We start from the raw sequence: 20,945 nt of genomic DNA on the forward strand, positions 1-20,945 counted from the left end.
CCTGCACGCGCGCTCGGCGCAAGGGGCCCGCGGCCGCATCCCTCCGCGGCAGCAGCCCTCTCGCCCTGCCGAGGCTTTGGCTGGGCTGGCAGCTCCGCGGAGGGGAAAAAAACCCACTGAGGGCGCAGCCACCTGACCCGTGTGATCTCCTGTCTCCGCAGGCACCGTCCAGAGACGCTTCTGGAGCCCATTAGCTGTTTACGGGAGCCGAACACATCCCGAGAGGCCTTAAAGCAGAAGGAGCGTGCCAGACACAGGGAGCCGCGCAGGCAGCCGAGCCGGCCAGGGAGCTGACATGGAGCAGAAGATCAGCTCTTTCTTTAATTCCATCTTGGAGCTCATCCGTACCAAGCACGAGGAAGGCGTCTTCAACACCGTCTGCCTTGCTGTGCTGATGGGCCTGCCCTTCGTCGTCCTCGTCGCGTTCGTCTTCATCTGCTGCCACTGCTGCTTCTGCAGCCGGAGGGGAGCAAGCAGCAAGAAAGGCGGCGCCAGCAGCAACGGGCAGCTCCACGCCGAGAGGAACAAGAAGAAGAAGAAGAAGAAGAAGAAGGATGAAGAGGACCTGTGGATCTCGGCTCAGCCCAAGCTGCTCCTGCTGGACAAGAGGCCGTCGTTACCAATATAGCAGAGAGGAGGGGGTCCAGGCCCTCCCCGCAGAGACCCCGCCAGTCCTTTCAGCCGTGCACTATGAGGGGCGAGGAGATGCCRCAGCTGCTGCCCCCTTTCCAGTGACTTTCAAAAGAGGATGAACTCCAAAGCCAACCAGAGCGTTGAAGGCCAGGCAGTTGGGCTCATGTTCACRCCAGCCCCTTTTCCCCACCACAGCAGCGTGCCCGAGGGCAGAAACCTATGCAAAAGGACACGCACGCACGCAGACACGCGCTGCTGAGCACGTGAGTGACCTGCCACCAGGCCATACGCACCCTCGCCTAGAGATGCGCCTCCCGCCACAAGCACAACGCACTCTTATTGAGCTGGCGCTCAGCAAACTCGATGTGAGCCTTTCCGTTTGCACTCGTGCGTGTRAGCGTGGCCGCTGTAGCACAGACAAGTGTGCCCAGGACCGTGTGCACTTAATGACTAAGCTGTCCATGCCCACCCTCTGCACAAACACGGACACCCGCGTGCAAAGCGAGCACACACACACACTCCTCGTTCACGTGCCCTGCCACGGAGGTAGCACGACTTGACTGTCTAAGCTCCGTCCAAATCCAGACCATCCTGGAGACGCAAAGAAAGCTGAGTGCAAAACTACATCACAGCTCAAAGCTGTGCTGTCTCCCCACCCCCCCCAACCCAAAGGCAATAAGAGCTTCTGAAGACAGAGGCACCCCAACACCTATCCCAACCTTAGCGACCTCAAGAGATCGTCTTAAGGCAGCAAAGCAGAAGGACGTGCTGCCACCCAGACTAGAGTCGGAAAGGAGAGACAAGGCTGCAAGACCAGCCCCTTTGCAAAAGCACTGAAAAGCTCCTCGAAAGACTGTTTTAAACAGATTTGCCTTTAAATAAGCCCGCCATGCTGCAGCAAACGCTGCATCGCCTCTGTGCTACTGCAAGAGCGGAAACACAAGCTGCAGCTGTGTAAACGCTTAGCTATGGACATTAGAGTTATTTATTGAATGACTACTAAAGAAGGGTAGGACCAAAGCCCCCTGTGACACGGGGCTAGGAACTGGTTCAGTATTACGGCAGCGGACCCACCTTCCCTGCACACGCAGCCGTGCCCTCTCCTCGCAGCCCTTGTGCGCCGCCTCGGACGCTCACGCGGACCCGAGAGCACGTGCCGCTGCCAACCGATGCCCCGTGGGCAGCTCGTCCGCAGAGCGCTTCTGCGGAGGGTGTTCCTGCCGAGGCAGCTGGCTCTGGGGTTTGGGACGTGCTGTCGGAGCAGGGGGAGTAAGGTTCGTGCCCACAGTCATCCTTTACCCACGTACGCATCACATCCCTCCTGCCCAGCTGGACCCTGCGCCCAGCTCCATCTCYGTCCTCATCTTCCTCCGACGTGCAGCAGCTCAGCCCGGCCCAGCAGCTAGGTGCACGACCCACAGCTCTCCCCCCTGCTGCTTTTGACTCTGCTCCCCCAACACCTACGTGCCTAGCCCACCGCCCGCGGAGCCAGGGGTCTCCTCTGCCCCCCGCTGTCCACACCGCCAGGCAAGGAGTATGATCAGAAGATGTGTCGCATCGGGTTTTTGCACCGYGTCTGTACGCTAGATGTTTTCCTCCCGCTTGCTTCCGCTTTCTAAGCCGCTGAAGCGGACTGAAGATGCCAGCCAGACGTCTGGGGGACAAGCAGCCAAGCCCACCCGGACGAGCCTGGAGGGAGCCTGCCGGACGCAACCGCTTCCAGCCCCGGAGAGGGCAACGGCACCTCCTCCGGTTCCCGGGGCGTACACCAGCGCAGGCGGCAGCGAGGGAAGGCTGTCGTTTCGAAGCAGTCGCTCCTGCCGTATGGTCCCGGTGCAGCCTGTTTCGCCCGACTCTGACGGGGCGSCGATGTCAACACCACATCGCAGGGCTTGGCCTCCCTTTGGCTGTGTTGGTAGCAGCCTTGAGGCCAGACTCCGCATCACCCAGGCCTTTAAATTGACCCCATATGTGCCTTATTTTCCAATCTACTTTGTTACCACTGAAAAAAGTGACTCTCCTCTCCTCCAAAACAGGAAGCGACATGTAACGTTGAAATCATTAGGATTTGCCACACCTAGCCRTAGAGGGAAACATAGCTCTGGTCTCCATCCCAAACCCTCAGTCCTACCAGGATCTTGGAGAACCGGCGCTGCGCTCAGATTATTCGCTCCTCCTTCCCACGTCCGGGTGCCTCTCCCCAGCCCTCCTGCCCCAGCAGCCCCCCAGGTGGGCAAAGCAGCTGCCCCCCCTCTCCCCGCGGGCAGGAGAGCTGCCCACGCAGGTGCTTCTGCTGCAATCCAGAGGCACCAAAAGCCCCAGAGAAAGGGTGTTGCTATCCAGAGGAAGCTAAGGAAAACGAGACRGGAGGCCAGAGGCTTACCGAGCAAGCAGGGCTGGGGAGGCAGCCAGCACTGGGAGAGCACAGCGTACCCGGCACGCAGCTGCGGTGCTTTGCACAGCGCCCTGAAAAAGGTCCTCCTCCGAAAGCCTTAGTGAGCACAGTTTTGGTGAGGGCAACCAATTCCTACAAGAACCAGGAAAATATCAGGGAAACATCCGTGTCCCCCTAGCAAACAACATCGCCCATTGAGGCTTCCCAGTGTTCAAATGCAGGTCAGAATTTCAAGAGCCAAACCCACCTCTGCAGCAAGCTGAACTGGGCAGGAAGGGGACAGGGAGGGAAACAACCCAACCCGCATCTGCCCGACCGGCGCTGGGCCACGCGGAGGCCCAGCATAGCCTCTGCGCCCCAGGAAGCGCAGGGAGCCCCCCTTTTTTTTTTGGGACTAAACCAGCTGAGACAAAAGCAGAAGACCAGCGCCAGCCTGAGGTGCCCCAGAGCCCATCACCTCCACGTGGGCTGGGCGGCAGGAGCCTCGCAGCACCCACACTAACGAGGAAGCAGGAGAAGCACGGTACAGAAACACCGCTGCGCGGGTCCCCGCTCCTCGGGCACCTCCGCACTGCCTCCCCGCAGCTGCCTTCCAGGGTCAGCCTTTATTTTCCTAAACAGTTCATGCAACAGTGGGGAAAAAAAAATTCTTTTGCAATAATTTTTTTTACAAAAAATAAATAACTAAAACTACAAAAAAAAAAATCCCGGCTTTCTAGTTCTCATTCATGTGTTTATTTTCATGGGGAAATCTTTCTTGTATCTGTGCTCTGGCCCTAGATGAGACACTCTGAGCTCTCGGTGGGCAGAAACGCTGTGCAGTCGCTGCCTGCAGCCAGCTGCACAGCTCAAAGACGTTTTCTTAAAGAGACAGTTTAGTTTAATCATGTTTAATGGCCTTGCCTTATTAACGAGCACAGTCGAGCTCCTCTCCCCCAGGGAAAAGAGCAGTGGGAAGAAGAAAAGCGGCGTTTCTGCTCTGCAGGCGGCAGGCTGCACAGAGCGCTTTTTCCTTGCGGAGTGTCGGCAGCCCAGGCTAGTTAATCCCGGTGAGTTTTGATCACAGAAGTGTTTCAAGGCCACCTCCAGCCTCCCGCAGCCGTTTGCATGAGGACCAGGCGCACACTTCTGCTGAGCAGAGCCTTTCCAAACTGCGCGGTGCCTCAGGCGGGCGTCTGCACTGCCGAGCACAAAGAGGAAAAGCTGCCTCTCGCCTGGATGCTGCCACAGCACCAAGCACCTTTCCACAGCACCTTGCCCACAGAGCTGAAGCTCTGGAGGAGACTGATAGCAGGAGCTGTGCAGGGCTGCAGCAACGAATGGCTAGAAATAGCCAAGACGCACCTCACGGGGAGGGAAGAAGGGCGAGAGCGTGCAGCACTTGGCTCCTCTTGGGATGGCAGCCCTGCATGCCCTTCTTGGGGCCAGGTGCTCTTGCTTTTTCCTTAATTAAGGAGGGAGACACACTGTTTTAAACCATGGTTGGAGAAGAGGCCTTAACCTCTCTCCTTTTCCATCCACAGCCAGACTACAGGCAGCCCAGCAGCAGGTCCTGCCTCCGCCTGTGGGGGTTTCAACCCAAACATCTTCCCCCATCTTCAGGCCCAGCAGTGTAGAGAGGATGCAGGTGGGCTGGTGGAGGGGAGGGAGGGCAGGCAGGAAAGGGCTTGCGCTCCCTGCCATAGCACATCTGCTCTGCCCACAGCAGAAGAGATGGGGTTAGCTGCCATCCTTTTCCTTCCTCTGCTTGGCCCTTTCCTCCCTCCAATCCCGATAGCTGAGAAGCATCGGGGGATGAGCTGGCCAAGGAGGGAAGGGGAAGAAGGACCAAGGGCAGGGGCTAGCTGGAGAACGGGAAGAAAGTTCATGGGTCTTAGGCTAAAAGTAGGCTGGGGTTGAGGTCAAGGTGAAAGTCCCCCGAACTGGAGCAGGCCAGGGACCAAGGGAGTGCATGAAGTTCTTTGTCCTTACAGGCCCCTGAAGCCCCACCAGGAGGGGAGAGCTGGACCTTACTTACCAACCTTCGCTGACCRTTCCTTTATTTATTTAGTCAACAAAGCCTGGAGCAGGGACCAGAAGTAACTGCCACTTTCCAAGGGGGTCCCTGATGCTCCRAGACACTTCAGTCTTCTCTCCTCAGCCCAGCAAACACTCAGTTACTCCATTCAGAGTGCAACGGCTTTGGGCAGAGGCATGCCTTTTCCTCCCTCCTCCTGGAGAGCTGCTGGGATGGTGGGGCAATGGGTACAGCACCCATAACCTCTCCCCTGYAGAGTCCAGCCTGCTGGGTACCTAACAACAGCAGTGGCCGTGCTGAGTCCCAGATGTAACACAGCGGACAGGTCGCAGTTTGTGGGGCCCAGCAATGAAACAGTCAGCATCAACTCAGTGATGCCAAGGCAGAGGATCCTTCTCGGCCCCAGGGCACAGAGCAAACTTCATTGTCTACAAAATTTAAGTGACCACAGGACAAGGCAGAGGCTGTGAGAACCTCTATTTTGGCCCTAAGACACCCACTGCAGTTTTGTATCTACATCCCCGTTACAGGGCTGGGTACAGCAAGAAAATGAGAGCAGCAAGAGGATGTGAGATTCTTGTGGGACTACCCCAACCGGCCCCAGCCAGAACAGCCCGTTCCTGAAGGCAGAGCAAAACAACTGTGTTACATGAGAAGTCCTAGAGTCTAAAGCTATGCTACAGACCCTGGTTAACTCCAAAAAGGCTTTTCCATGGAGGTCAGCTGGATACGAGACAGTTCGTCCTAAACTAGCATGAATAGATGTTGCCATCCTGTGGCTGTTTGGAAATACTGACTTCCCACACAGGTTTTCCAGGAGCTGACTCTGCCCTCCCTAGTGAAAGAGAGGGGCTGATAATTAGGAGGGACAAATAAACCCTCCTCTGCAAATAAAACATCAAAACATCTCATTTACATCTATCTCATATCTCTGCTATTTAGGAGAAAGGGACCTGAAATACAAAGCCCAGCACTCTTAAGAGAATATTCCCTACTCCCTAGTAAGATTCATCTTTGGAAGGAGATTACACTTTGCCTCTGAGATTTGCACAGGAAAGAGCTGCTGGGAACAGCCAAGCCTGCTGCTTTAGAGAGGATATACTGAGTGGCCGTGTGTGAAGCTAGTCCTCTGGTCCCCTCGGTCACCTTCCTCATGTCTACACTGTGCCCTTTAACTGGATGAAACAGTGAAACCTGTCCTCACTGGCAGGCCACCAGGCAGCGGGGAGAAACCACAACACCACAGCAAAGACTTCCCAGCATTTTCCTACGTCCTTCTCCCATGCTCTTTGCTGAGAGCCTGCAAAACGCTTCAAGTGCAATTTTCCTCCTCTCACCTCCCTCCATTACTCTCCTCCTTCCCTGGACCTGGATATCCCAACACAGCTAAATCTGCCTGCCCACAGCCACAAATGGCAAAGCACTGAAAGCACTATGAAGATTTTAATACCCAGCTTTGAGAGATGACTCACTTGCTAGCTGTCCTCAGCCAGGTCCTAGCAGCCACAGATCAGTTCACTGCTTTGGGGTATTAAGTCATGAGGAGACCACATAGTCCCTATCCCCATTTTGAAGCAGACTCCAGAGACCAAATTCCCACAGTCCCAGCCTTTCCCCATTGCTCTGGCAATGTTAATGGGCCTGGGTATTGCCTCTTCCCTGTAAAGGGGGTTTAGTTTAAAAAACTATTCTATCATTTCTTAGACCCACCCAAAACGAGGAAGACAGAAATAGAGGAAGTCTTAAAATATTTCTAATTTTACTGCTTCCCCAAAGCGTGGGAAGGATTCTGTAAAATGCATTATTCAGTTTAGCACGGGGGCTAGAAAAAGCCATTAAGACATAGGACAATCATGTTCCAATCTGCTCAGACAAGGAAGCCTTTCAGCAAGCATCATTTGGTGAGCTTGTACTGCCTCCCTGGCTGTGGCTCGTGGTCCAAAAGTTAAATTTCTTCTCATGGAAGGGAAGTAAAACTCACCTTTATGACTGTGAGGAAGAAAGCAGCTAAATGTGAAACTATGCACTGGAACCCACCTAAATCTGCAGACAGCCTGAAATAAAAGCCTGAGGGAGAGTGCGCAGGACTCATTTATTCTAAGATGCTCAGTTTAGGGCTGGATGACAAGCAATATCATTTCAGCATCACTAGCTACAACACTGCTAATGAAAAAGCAGAAGGCAGCGGGACAATCAAATAGAGAGTTCTCTTCATGGTCTGTACGTGGCCTTGTAAGCAAGCTCTATGTAGGGGCAGGTTTTGGATGGTGAGCAGAGCTTGAAGGAATATAGCCTTACACTCACCCTGTTCTGGGCCTTGCCTGGGCCCGTGAACATTAATTCATTGCATGTCTCCTCAGGCATTTCTTTTGGCTGGCAGACAAGAGGAAAAAAAGCAAAATATAGAGCAGGATTTTAACCTGGAGAGATGTAATACTGGAGGTTGAGGACCCCAGACTTAGCCCGGGTTAATGAGCCCTACCAGCAGCCTGACAACATTTCCCAAAACCCAGCTCTTTGACTGGAGGAAAAGTAGTGAAATCTATGTCTCAACTGACGAGGGGAAAGGAAAAGATGACCACAGATTGAGAGAGGGAGAGGGGATGATGAAAGACATTTCCTCCCAGCAACAGTTACGGCCCTGTTGAGAATGAACAATAAATCAGGCACTTACTGCTGTAAGGTGCTCTGACAGTCATTTGCTTATTAATTCTCAACACCTCCTTGCAAAGCAGGTGAATATTATCATCTCCACTTTTTCCAGAGAGAAAATGAGGCAGAGGGGCTGGGTAATCTTTGAAGTTCAAAAGCAAATTCTTCCCAGAAGACATAGGCACTGATTCCACAGGGGACATGATGGTAGCTGCACTGCCTGCATCTCCTCCTGACTCAATGCCACCACCTTTTTCTACAGAGCCAGGCAGAGCCAGAGTCACCCCTCCTGTTAAAGCCAAGATCAGGTCAACGAAGGGAGCGTTATCTGGGGACTGCGGCTTTTTACAAGACTAAAGGGGTTGGCTCTAGAAGAGCTCTCTGCGTCATAAGGTGTTTTTCAGAGGAGCTGTGGGGGTGAGTTAAACAACCAAAGACCTCAGACTTTTCTTTCTTAAGCAGGTAACTGTGCCTCTTCATCAGAGGTGGAAAATGCGAGGTTTAATAAAAAAGAAAAGCTCATATGAAAAACCAACCTAAAGAGAAATATTCAAGTTCTCAAGTTGTTAAATGTTTATCAGATTTTTAAATGGAAGGGGCATTCAAGCCTCCTGCCTTAGCAGCTGCAAACCAACACCCAAAGCCCTGTACAAGCTGCGAAGAGGCGTCCCAAAGCCATTTCTGAACAGACTAAAACTCAGTGGTCTCCTTCCATCTTCTGAAAATGGAAGCTTAAATCAGAAAGGCAGAGAGAAAACCACATCAAACTATAGCTTTAAAAATATTGCTTTTAACAATCCAAGAAAGCTCTCCCCAATCTAAATTAGGGAATTTTTATTTTTCAGTGTGATCAAACTTCATTTTCTGAAGCCTGAAGCTTCAGTGAACGGTGACAGAGAAGGACAGAATTAAGAGGAGTCATCAGGCTGGTTTCTGAGAAGCAACAGAATGTGTTAAAGCTCATTTTATGAAGAGTTCATAAAGGCAAGTTGCATATATTGAATCAGGCAGATCCTTGTCCAGCTCAGCCAACCAGGGGAGCTACAAGCTGAATGTTCCCCATCCGCCCCCTCCCAGTCTCTGGAGCTCCAAAGACTGGAAGCAGGCTGGACTGCAGATCCAGAGATCTCTGGGTGCAAGTTGGTCAATGATTGCCTCCAATGTATTGGAGAAAGCTGTCCAAACCTTATCTTTGTTAAGAAATACCAAATCATCCTCTTTTAGCACTGTCCTGCACAAAGGTCAGTTTAAGCCCTGATCTTCTTCCTTTTTCCTGCTAGAGACCTCTTCTTCCTGCCCAGGATTGGCTCATTACTAGAAGATTGAGGACGGATCTTCATCTCAGTAAAAGGGATGGAGAACTCATGGCCCTTCCACGGCTCCCAGTTAACCCCCTGTGAAAAGACCAAGGAACTTCTTTTATTAAAGCACCCAGATCAGGGGACAGGAATCTACCACTGCCCCCTCTAATACTATTTAACCCTCCCAGTAAACAGAGATGTTATTGTCTACCAGATTTTGACTGTAATTATGATCAGTCTTCCAGACATTTCTAACACAAGTTAAATCTCCATCCAGTTAGGGACTCAACAGAAACAGAGCTCTCTTCAAGCACAAAACAAGCCTGTATGATGAGATGCAAACCAAGGCATGCACTGAAACCAAGGTATATGCTACATGGGGCAGTGAGCCTGCGTCCTGGCGTGCCTCTTAGCGAGTGCTCTTTTCTGTTCCCCACTGAAATCAAGACAGCTCCACCTCAAGTATCTCTACCTATCGCAAGAATCAGGAGGCCATGAGCTCAACAACATCTGCAGGATTGCAGAGTAACGGCTGGGAGTTTCCTTATGGATCATTTTCCTTTCAAATTAAATGAATTAGGATAGCCTGGGCAACCCCTCCTGCTGCAACCCCACTCCCATGCATTTTCCCAAGGCTAAGGGAGAACAGCTGCCCACTACACACAGCTTTGCCGCTCACCTCACTGTGCTTGCTCTCCCCGTATTTCCCATTGAGGTTGGCCAAGTGGCAGTTCTTGTACCACCATGCACCACGGTGTGTCAGAGCRCAGTTGCTGAGAGCCACATCATTGTCTCTGTCCCACGTTGTGAACTTCCAGCCATGGTGGTAGGTCATTGCATCCCCTAAAGGAAGGGATTAAAGGCATGAACAGAAGTCAAGAGACCACAGTTGCTCAGCCTGAGGGTTTATACACCCTTCAGGCTAAACAGAGCAGGCCTGTCAGAAGAAAAGCAGCAGCACAGCATGGGTCTGGAGAACAATTTCTAAAAGGCTGCTTAAGAGGTCRTGTCAAAAGGCTGGATCCCCCAAGGCTGAAGATCTAAATGTATGGCAGTAAGAGATAAAGGGGTTAAGCGGAGGTACTGGTAAGGATTTACCAGCAGCAGAAGCCAGTACCAGGATGGCTACTGTTGTTGGGTAAACTTGCTAGATTCTTCGCTCTTCTCAGCCAGGGAAGCCCAAYGGTCACTCCCTCACGCAGGCTACCTCCTGGAAATGCTTCCCAATCTGCTGGGAATCAGCTGGTGTTTTGTCAGGTCACAGAGCTCTTCTCCTCCCCATGAAAGGGGAACTCTTTCTCCTCTACCCAGCAGGAGACAGGCTTGTGGGCACACGCTACCTTAGAGAGAACTGCATCCATCTAACCTGACCTGATGAGCCCACATGCTACTGGCAAAACAAACACAGGTCCCAGCATTTGCTTCCCTGTGCAAAGCAGAAACAATGAAAGCACCAGGCATTTCTCACCAGCATTGCCTCTGTAATTCCCCACCGACAGCCTGTATCTTTCCTTGCTTGAGGCAACCTGGAAGAAGTCATAGACAGCATAGGCAGATTCATTGGATGTCCGCAAATCCACCCGGAGTTCATAATGGATGGGGCTGCTGCTTGTGAGATTGTGCAGCTTGTCAAGACCTACAAGAAAAAAGAATTACTCTTAAAAGGGAAAAGCCTGTTCACCATTGCAGTCCTAAAATCTCACCTTGCTGCCATTTTGGTTATATGAGCTATTTCCTGCCTCCTTCCTTCCCCTGCTTGATGCTGTCATGACATTTTGTCAAGTCTATACTATCCTGTCCCATTTCCTGGCAAGAGACAGCAGTGTCAGAAAGACCAAAGAGCCTAAACCAGCACAAGACAGACTGTAGTGGAACATTACTTTCTAAGCCCATCTAAAGACTCTTGCTCCAAAGACTTGGACCCATTTAAAGCTGGATTCTCTGATCCAAGCAGAGTTAGCTAATATAACAGGAAAGACAGAAAATGACAGAGTACGTTACATTTTATATAACGTCCTGGATTTCACATTTTCGTGAAGGCAAATTATTTCACCTCTCATAGGAACACATAAGCCTGAAATAAACCTTTTCAGGGGTTTGGAAGAGTCTGGCTTGCTCTGGGGCTGCTCCACAGCCCACAGATGTCAGTGGAAAGACTTCAGTGGGCCTCTGGAGGTCTTAAATACTTCATTGACACTTCTAGCAAAGAGCAGAAAAGCCGACACTTCCAGACAGCAGGCTCAGGGGAGATGGATATTTCAGCACTCAGATGCTTCTGCAAAGCTATTCTTTAGCTCTTCACCCTTCACTGGTCACAACTTGATACCTTACCAAGCCAAAATTCACCAGTTGGATCTCCAAAGCCTTCTACATAATCCCTCCAGCGTTTGTAGAAATCCAGCTCACCAGTGCTCCGCCTCTGAAACACCTGCAAAGCAAGGATTGATTGCTGAGTGAGAGTTCATGACAGGCTGAGGAGAGACAAGGAGGATGGGTGTGAGAAATGGGAGATTTCCCTCTTTGACCACCAGCAGYCTGCAATTCTCCCCATCCCCTCATCCTGATTCAAATCCAGGCCAAAAGGTGAGGTGCTCAGGAACAGACATCTCTAGCTGATGGTAAACTGCAGCAGAGCAGGGTACACACAGGAATTCATTTCCATTTTCCTGCACAGGAAGCTTGGGGGTGAATACTTACCTGTGCAAACTTTACAGTTTACTTTCCACAAACAGCTGYGGGCAGCACAAATCTAAGCAGAATCTAAACATCTGGACATGCCAGGATTAGGGACAAGATCCACAGACATACCTCGGTTTCTAAACACCACCAAAATCAGCAGGAGATGGGCAGTAACACACAACGATTCGTTTCAGTGGAGAAAAACACTTATCACAGAACACAAAAGGTGAAAAAGGGAATACGGACACTTATTTGGCCACTTAGGGAGACTGCTCTCAGACAATCTCAGATTCATTCCTTCGCCCTCATACAAAATTCCCTGCCTCACAGCCTACGTTATAGGGCCAGCAACTCATTAGGGACAGAACTCAAGACTGTCGGTTCCCTCAAACCACCTTGAATTTCCTTCCTTCTGTTTCCACCTTCAGATTCTCTTGAGACATTCAACAACTACTGTGTGGCCAGAGTCCAGATGCATGCTCACAATACTGTCATTTAAAATATTACCAGGCATCAGCTGAACTGCAAGAACTATCCATACATACAACCTTATCCTGTAGTCAAGACAAGATAATGCAGCTTAGTTAACCCATTACAAAAGACAGTTAAGCTAAATTGTACTGCCTTGTCTTGCAATGGGGCTGAGTGCCTCCTCTTAGACAACTCCCATGGCCCAACAGGCAAGAGGTAATACGTTAAGCTGTCATAACTCACTCATTGCCCTGCATCAGCAATAATATAACCCGAGTCACACACAGGACCAAGCATCCTACTGTCAAAACTTTGACCCATTCAGCCCCCCACCACCCTCCCACTGACAGGCTGAAGGAGTTTATCAGCATCCACCTCCCTTCTACCTAAAATATGTTACTCCACCAGGGCAAGAGCTGAAACACAGTGGAGCAATAAAGCAAATGAAGCATCAATTAACACCAGAACCAGGTTCACTGAACTACTTCTGTTAAAAAAAAAAACACAAACAAAAAAACCACACACAGACTAGGAGAAGCACAGAATCACTCACTATCCATCCGCCTCCATCAGTGGTCATGTCACAGTACACCTGCATTGGCCTGCTACCATCTCCATTCAGGTAAATGGTGTACACGCCACTGGAGGCATTCCCATTCCGCTGTGTCTGGCTGCAGTCTGCTGGATATGGGTAGAGGAATCTAACTGCAGGAAGAGAGAGGGCAAAACTTCAAGTCAGCAAAGCAGATCATAAAGCTGTAGGAGGCGTTTCACACCCTTACAAGTCTCCTAAGGACAATGCTACCAGAACAGGAGTAAAGAAACAGCAGCAGCCCCACTGTGCACTCAGCAGTGCGCAGGCACATCACAAGACTGCAGTCAGCAACCTTCCCTGCTGCTTCAGACCTGGCTCACAGATGGGGTCACCAGAGACTGCAGCAGGTGCAATCCTGGGTCACAGTGAAAGCAGGAAGAGAAGCCCTTGTTTGTGAAGGTGGGAGTGCCAGTAAACAGAGTTTATTTTCTCCACATCCCACAACTTGTCCATGACCAAGGGACTGGCCCAGTAAGAGAGGCGCCCACACCAAGCCAGCCTGAGATTTTGTTTGATTTGCTTCCATTCTGGTGTACATTTCCTGATCTCTGAAAATAATCTGAGCAGCTCCCCAATGCCACACCATTGTTTACACAGCTGTGCCCTACCATTACTAGGATGGTGCAAAAAGATCCATAATGTATCATCTTCTCTCCTGCCYGCTGGCAGCTCACCAGGAGGTTGCATCCTGCGCTTGGTTAGCGAGGTTTGCCAACAGCACTGACCAGTATGGGCAGTCTCCACTCACGCTATCCCTTCGTGTTTCCAAGCCTCCAGATGGTGTGGCTAAGAATGGATACCCAGCCAGAAGACACGTCATTGACTCACTAGGTAACTGGCTTATGATCACAGTTTCCCTGGGTGTCTGTAAAACAGGAACTCCATCACTGTCCTCTATCCATAAAGCGCACCGGCTGCAAAGCACAGGGAAGAGCACAACACCAAAGGCCAAAACCCTACCTGTTGAGAAGRTATCGCCTGCCTTTCTGCTCTGGCGATCTCCCTTATAGGCCACCACAGAGATGGTATACCTCACTCCTTGCTCCAGTCCTTCCAGCACAAACCTTTGGTCACTAGGTCCCAGCTGCACTTCCTGCCAAACAAACAGACCAAAGATCAGCCCTACTCTGAATAGCATTTAGCTTTTCTGGAGCACAGCGCCTTCACACTATGCATTTATGGGCTTTTCTTGTAGAGCTCAGACAGGCACACATTGGCTATATATCCTTGAGGAGTCCATCTCCTCAGAAGGAAGATTTGGGGCAGGGTCTCAGGAAACACTGTTAGGACACTGTATCCTGTATTCCTGGGGAGGGCTGCTCTTCCATGTAGTAATATATTAGAAAAGCAAAGTGAGAAGCAAATTTGTTCTCTGTACCCTGAAGATCTGCTGGAAAGAAGCATTCCACTGCCACAAAGCCCCTCCACAGCTTCTACTCATGACAGTAGCACATTTCCTTCCTTAGGCTCTGCCTCCCCCAGCCATGGATGGCAGAGATTCTTCCTCAGGATTGTTCTCCTGTGGTCCATGTACCCACAGGGTCCAACTGGCAGAGCCCATGGCCATAGGGATGATTTCAATGGGGTTTGCGGGGCTAAGGAACTCACTGTACCTTGTTGCTGCCACTTAGGCCCTGGTAGGTCAAAGTATAGCCATCAATCTGTGCTGCTGGAGGAGTCCAAGTAACTGTACCAGCAGACTGAGTCACATCTGATACACGGAGGTTCTTGGGAGGATCAATCTCTATTGAAAAAGAAAARAAAATGCAAGTCCCATTGTATAAATGAAAGATGGCAACTCCTGCGCAGGGCTTGGGCTGAGCTTTCAATGCCTGATCCTGTTAACTGGTATTCAGTGACTTCCACAGCTAACAATCAGCAGCACAAGCAGAACAAACATGGCAAGGACTGTTATAGATCTGGTTTGGGATATTTTGTGTGCCCTGCAATTTCCTCAGATGTATGGGCACTCCCAGGGCCTGGGGGCTTCTGACACATCTGCCTCAGCAGCCTCACCTTTGAGGAGCATTCACAGACGGATCAGCTTTGGGCTATAGGACCCAATCCTGGAGCATAGCCCTAGCATGTACTGCCTTTTGCCCCCAAGTCCCCACCCCCTTGGACCTCTAGCGCAGGTGGAGAACAACTGCACAGGCTTTGGAAACATTTTATTGTTGTCATGCTTCAGCCTTCTTTAATAAACACAGTGATACAAAGAAACCCACAGCTTTACAGTTTAGTCTATGCTGTGTCTGGGACATCACCTCCTACACTGACAGCAAAGGCTTAGCCAGACTTTTCCCGTGCAATGAGACTGCCCAAGCTCAGCATGAGGAGAGGCACAGAATTATCTTTAAGCAATGCCAGTTCACATCAATTGTCAAAAAGCCTCCACCTTATGATGTACTCACAAGAGGGCTCCAGTGCTTTCCTCATGATAAAAGCATTTTCTAACGCTCACTTTGAAGTAACAGCAATGGAAGCAATCTCCTCTTAATTTTCATCCTATGCTTGCTATATTCTAGCATTCTGGGAACATCTTAAGGAAAACATTCTAAGGAATAGGTTTGTCTCACCTGCTCTAGCCTTCTAAGTTTTAGAGAGAAAATAGTTGGTGGGCAGCACTGACCTTTTGGGAAGAGTGCTCCAGCCCCAAAGTATATCTCAATTTATGACAAACTATAACCGAATAATTCAGCTCAATGCCTGCTCTGCCACAGACTTCCCTGGGTGATGATAGGCATGTCATTTAACTCATTCATTGATTCAGTCCTTCCTCCATATAAACAAGTCAACAACACTTCCCAAACTCTGAAGAGTGTTATAAGGATAATCACAACAACGATTATAAAGCAACAGTGAAATATTACAGTCGTGAAAGGGCCACAGAGGAAGATGTAACAAGAAGAGTGGAGCAGTGTGGCTTCTCCCAAGAAGCACGGCACTTCTTGGGTGCAGGATTACTGCTTAAAACAGACACAAAGATAGAGAAGAAACCAAATCATCCAGTATATGGAGAGCAGCAGAGATGGGAACAAAGTTCACACAGCATGCTGTTTCAAACACCAGCTATTCATGATAACTGAAGACCACCATTCACTCCTGAGTTAAGCATTATATCACTACCCAACTCATGCTTTATTTGGGAGATCGCTAAACGATTGTTTTAAATAATCCACCCAGAAATCTCCCTGCAGTAGCTCATTACTCATGTATCTCCCGTTGAACAGAAGAGGGAGCTAAAAGGTACCAGATCCATCYGTAAGACAGAAGTGACGGGGAGGGCAGCCTTAGCAGAGACAGTACCTAGGATTTCACAGCACTGCTCTTAAAGGCGAGCCAGCAGTTTCCACAGGTGCAGGAGACTACTACAGAACAAGTCCCTGCCACAGCCTGTTTTAACACTAGGGAATAAGTAGCTGCTACCTTCAGTAAGAAAATGTATTTTTGTCAGAAATTGGATCATTTTACCAGCTGCATCTTTTTGGGAAGTAACACCAAGGAAAAACTAGTCTTTTTTGTAGACATTTTTTAAAATATCCCAACTAATGCTAAGTACAGTCCCTCTCCCAACAGTTTCGCTTCATGGGAAATTTCTGTGTTTCTATGTTCTCACACTAATTCAAAAGAGAACATTTCAATTTACTGAAATTCTCTGTGTGTTTCTAATTCCAGACTGGTTCAGATCTCTGACCTCATGAGAACTTAATTTGTCCTCCTCTGCTGCCCCCGATCTCTGTAGGCACTGGGAACTGTTTTAGTATCTTGCCCTAAATCCAGACTTAAACTATTCTTCACATCAGTTTGATTCAGAAACTAAGTACATTAGCAAGGCCAATGGTTATAGACTGGCCATGAAATGTTCCCAGCATACCCATAATCCTTACAGCTGACTGAATAGAACAGATTTAAGTCTGCAGTTTCCTAGGACCATCCTAAGGTCTAAGGTCACGAGGCAAAGGGCAGACCATTATTTTTAATCATCCCTAATTCCAGCACGGTTTAACTGTGGTTGTTAAGTCTCTATTGTTGTGATTGAGAGCAGCACAAGAAGCACTGCATGCTTTTGATTAGGGACTAGTGAAATAAGCTGGATACCACAAGCTGTCATCACTCTTGTATTATCACATCTGCCTCTTCTAGTAGTCTATAATCATGCACTTATCTCCAGAAAGGATTTACCACTGTGGATCTTCATTACCCAGTGATGCAAAGAGAGATTATGAAATCTAAAATAACAAAGGAGTAGGGTCCCCTTATCCTGCTTCTCCTCCCTCCTGCCCACAATTACCTGTCAGCATGTCAGTGCTTGCTCTCTTGCTCTCCTTGCTTCCCAGCTCTGCCCAGAGGTAGATGACATACTTCGTGCCTGGCTTCAGTCCTGTTAGTGTGGTGATGCTCTCGCCCTTCCCCACTTCTATTTCCTTGGTGTCCCCATCAGCAGAAGTGTAGCTCACCATATACCTGTCTATGGGAGCTTGGATGCTATCCCAGGAGATGGTGGCTGTATCCTCTGTCACTCGGTCAGTCATCAGATTCTTTGGGCTATCCATTTCTAGGGAAGAGAGTGTGGGTCACTAAGAGACAATAAAAGTTTCATAGGCAAAGGTAGTATGTTTTATTACACCATTGAATATCTATGGAAAAAGAGACAAGCTTTGGAACATGTTTCTGCGCCCAAAGATCTAAAAGGGGCTCGTGTGTCCAAAAGCTTGCTTGTTTTCTCTAGCTCAAACTGGTACATCGAATGGAAGTTTTATCTTTAGCTACAAACCACGTTTTGATYATGCAGTGCAAATAACTGATGCTTAAGCAAGTTTCCTTGGATATCACTATTTGTGGCCCCAAATCATTCTGTACTCTGAGATATGGCATGAGGTGGAGATAATAATGGTCTGCCTTTAATCCCTGTAGCAGCTTTCTTAGGRAACAGCACAGCTGGTCCTGACACAGAAAGAAGAGGGCCCTTATAAAGCAAGATATTGCCACTTTGTTTTTCTCACAGTCACAAGCCTCTGAGGCTCACATACATGTCATCTGTCTGGGAAGTGAGAGAATATGCAAAGCTCTCYTGTTAAGAGATGAGGATGATCCAGGTACACTGTTATCTGCCTTCCTTCAGCAAGTCCCTGACCCAGAACATGAGTCAGAATCCAGATTGTCTTGTAAATTCTCATGACTGCTTGCAATGAATTCAGACATCCAGCTTTACAATGTTATTCTAAACTAGCAACCCTCACACTGGACAAATCGCTATATCTCCTTAAAGCGGGGCTGGCTACACAGGTGAAGGAAAGACCCTGGTAAGAACAACTGAGGAACCAGGATTAATCATCCTACCACAAGAAAAGACATCCTCTATTCTGTTGATCTCCGCGAGCTTCAATTTCTTCATCTGCAAAAAGGAACTAAGCTTCACCTCTGGGTGAAGGATAAACTAATCAACTGACTGAATTAAAAGCATGACTATACAAATATCCAAGCCACACTGCTAGAAAGGCATCCTTTTCACAGGTGAAGACCACCAATCCATATTAGTAATCACAACACAGCCTATTTATAGGAATTAGAATCTCTTTGTGATGATGTTGAATGGGTTTCACAGCAAGATGCACTAACCTTAAGCTTGTACCTGTCAAGCCTGAATCTCCCTCTGCTGTGAAACTGTCCTGGGACAGACTCATTCAATGTCAGGGCAAACATGTGTTGTGACCTGTACTCTCAATTCAACCTGCTGCCCTCTTACCTGTCACAGCCTCAGTGCTGGCCTTCTTGCTCTGYTGCTCTCCTTTTTCTGCCCAGATGTAAATGATATATTTCATGCCTGGCTTCAGTCCTGCCAACGTAGTGACATTTCTGTCTTTCTCCACCTCTATCTCCTCTGTATCCCCATCAGCTGAGGAGTAGTTCACTCTGTATCTGTCAATTGGAGCCCGGACTTTGTTCCAGGAAACAATAATTGCATCCTCTGTCACTCGGTCAATTAACAGCTTAGTTGGACTGTCAATTTCTGTAAGTGAAAGTTATAATTATTAGATGCTTTAGTGTAGTACTGTGGTAATCACAATGGTCTATACACATAGACAATAAAGTCTTATAGGCAGAGGTAGATAGATGTTTTATAGATGTTTATATATAAATAGATGTTTTATTACACCACYTAGTATCTGTGGAAAAAGAGACAAGCTTTGGAACATGTTTCTGTGCCCAAAGACCTAAAAGGGGCTCGTGTGTCCAAAAGCTTGCTTGTTTTCTCTAGCTCAAACTGGTACATCGAATGGAAGTTTTATCTTTAGCTACAAACCATGTTTTGATCATGCAGTGCAAATGACTGATGCTTAAGCAAGTCTCCTTGGACATCACTATTTGTGGCCCCAAATCATTCTGTACTCTGAGATATGGCATGAGGTGGAGATAATAACAGAGCTGCTGCCTGCAAGTCCTACTGTTCTTTGCTCACTGGTAAACACTCTTGTACTGTTAGTGCTGAGGTAGCTGAGCTGGGGCAGGGCCAGTCTTTGCCTTCTCAATTCCTATTTCCTATCAAGGATGGGCCTGAACTACAAARCTAGAGGTGTCCAATTCTGACGCATTTCGGCTGGGGTCTAACTCTACTCCTTACAGCTGCAACAGCAGGGCTCTTTGTTGGGGAGCAACAAAAGCACAGCCAGTTCCAAAGGGGCAGAGAGGAATGCTCTGGCAAAGACAGATATTACTGTCTCTCATTTTCTGAAGATCATAACCTATTATCTGCTTTGCTCATTGCAATAACTCAAAAACTGAATCACTAATTAAAAACCTCTGTCTGAAATGCAGCTGTCYCAGAACAAGGCCAGTTCATATTAAGGCAAAACTCTATCTTAACTTAAAACTCCTCTCCCTCCTACCTGTCACAGCTTTGGTGTCTGCTTTCTTGCTCTGCTGAGCTCCCTCTATGTCCAGAGATAGAGGACATGCTTCTTGCCTGGCTTCAGTCCTCTCAGATGCTCTTATCCTTCCCCACCTCCATCTCCTTTGTGTCCCCATCAGCTGAGATGCATCTCACCAAGTACCTGTCAATCAGAGCCCAAACCCTATCCTCAGGAGATGGTGACTGCRTCTTCTGCAAGCCAGCTGGCCAGTAGGTTGATACTAGGCTATCAATTTCTTAGGAGAAAGTTTGAAGGTAAAGAACCAGGTGACAACACTAGTGAGGACTACGTTCAAATTCTCCACCAGAAAAAAGCCCTTTTCAGTCTTTTCCAATTACCACAATCCTTCCCCTGCCCTTTTCACAAACAGAAACATGATGCTAGATTTTAAGTGTTAAGTCACTAACACAAAGTAGCCTGCAGAAATGCAGCCTTTCAAGGACTGCCCAACAGCCCATGACCTCTACAGAGAACATCTTTTTTTCCTCTGAACTGATAAATATATCTCAGCAGCCTGAGAGCAGCATTTTTCATTCTGTTGATTCTGCCCCAGGTGCTGAAGTTCAGGGTACAAATGCACAACCATCTTACAGCCACATTATAATTTATACACACCAGCTGAGCTGCACTGTGATTTACCACACATCAGCTGAGCCATGGCAAGAACTGGTGATGTGCCACTTGGATGCTCTTAACTCACCTCTGCTGTGAGGTAACACCACATTACTTCACATTGGAATGAAAGATGCTGAAGCCGGCTTGTGTCACCCCAGAGTGGGGCAGGCTGGGAACACATGTACTCAAAATAACCACAGCTCAACTAGCAAACAGTATAAGGGGCTTGTGTGCAGCAACAGCCATGGGACTTAAGATATAAGCGAGCTGCAAGTATGAAATATCAAGTTTATTCCTTAGTTCTAAGTTAGTTATAACTGTGTGGCAGCTGGGTATGGGCTGTGCCTGTATGCACCCCCAGTGCATTTAGCTCATTAGTTCCCTGGCTGGTCCAGAAACTCCATTTTCTCACTGATGTATATGACTGAATGGGGACTGGCTTTAGAAAATGGACCAACTTGAAATGAAGCGATTGACTGAACTTCACATTAAGCATTAGACTGATTCTTACAGGACCCCCCTGGGTGGGAATTTCAGTCAGTTCTAGAAATTCCCCGAGACCGCTCCTGTCCCGTCTAGTCCTAYTTGTATGCCTAAATGTGTCAGTCAGCATCCTGGGTGGTGTTCAAGACTTCCCTAAGTGATTCCTGCTGCAGAAGTGATCAAATTGCACATA

The 20,945-nt window shown here is 48.7% G+C and overlaps 2 protein-coding genes across 16 annotated transcripts in view; one reads left to right on the forward strand and one right to left on the reverse strand.

Moving 5' to 3' along the window:
• Positions 1 to 644, forward strand: part of KIAA0040 (KIAA0040 ortholog) — a 3,663-nt gene extending 3,019 nt beyond the window's left edge. For both annotated transcript variants that reach the window (XM_026062905.1, XM_026062896.1), the window contains exon 2: positions 162 to 644. In XM_026062905.1, the coding sequence (XP_025918690.1) occupies positions 296 to 628 (333 nt within the window). In that variant the 5' untranslated portion in view covers positions 162 to 295 and the 3' untranslated portion in view covers positions 629 to 644. The remainder of the gene's footprint in view (positions 1 to 161) is intronic.
• Positions 645 to 8,516: 7,872 nt separating this feature from the next.
• TNN (tenascin N) overlaps positions 8,517 to 20,945 on the reverse strand; it is a 34,850-nt gene continuing 22,421 nt past the window's right edge. For all 14 annotated transcript variants that reach the window (XM_026062409.1, XM_026062441.1, XM_026062335.1 and 11 more), the window contains 9 exons: positions 18,490 to 18,753; positions 17,035 to 17,298; positions 14,357 to 14,487; positions 13,704 to 13,836; positions 12,702 to 12,853; positions 11,330 to 11,426; positions 10,467 to 10,634; positions 9,678 to 9,841; positions 8,517 to 9,091 (listed from right to left, as the gene is read on the reverse strand). In XM_026062409.1, the coding sequence (XP_025918194.1) occupies positions 8,945 to 9,091; positions 9,678 to 9,841; positions 10,467 to 10,634; positions 11,330 to 11,426; positions 12,702 to 12,853; positions 13,704 to 13,836; positions 14,357 to 14,487; positions 17,035 to 17,298; positions 18,490 to 18,753 (1,520 nt within the window). In that variant the 3' untranslated portion in view covers positions 8,517 to 8,944. The remainder of the gene's footprint in view (positions 9,092 to 9,677; positions 9,842 to 10,466; positions 10,635 to 11,329; positions 11,427 to 12,701; positions 12,854 to 13,703; positions 13,837 to 14,356; positions 14,488 to 17,034; positions 17,299 to 18,489; positions 18,754 to 20,945) is intronic.

The sequence above is a fragment of the Apteryx rowi genome, unplaced genomic scaffold, assembly GCF_003343035.1.
Source record: "Apteryx rowi isolate R43461 unplaced genomic scaffold, aptRow1 scaffold_100, whole genome shotgun sequence".
In the NCBI taxonomy this organism is placed as follows: domain Eukaryota; kingdom Metazoa; phylum Chordata; class Aves; order Apterygiformes; family Apterygidae; genus Apteryx; species Apteryx rowi.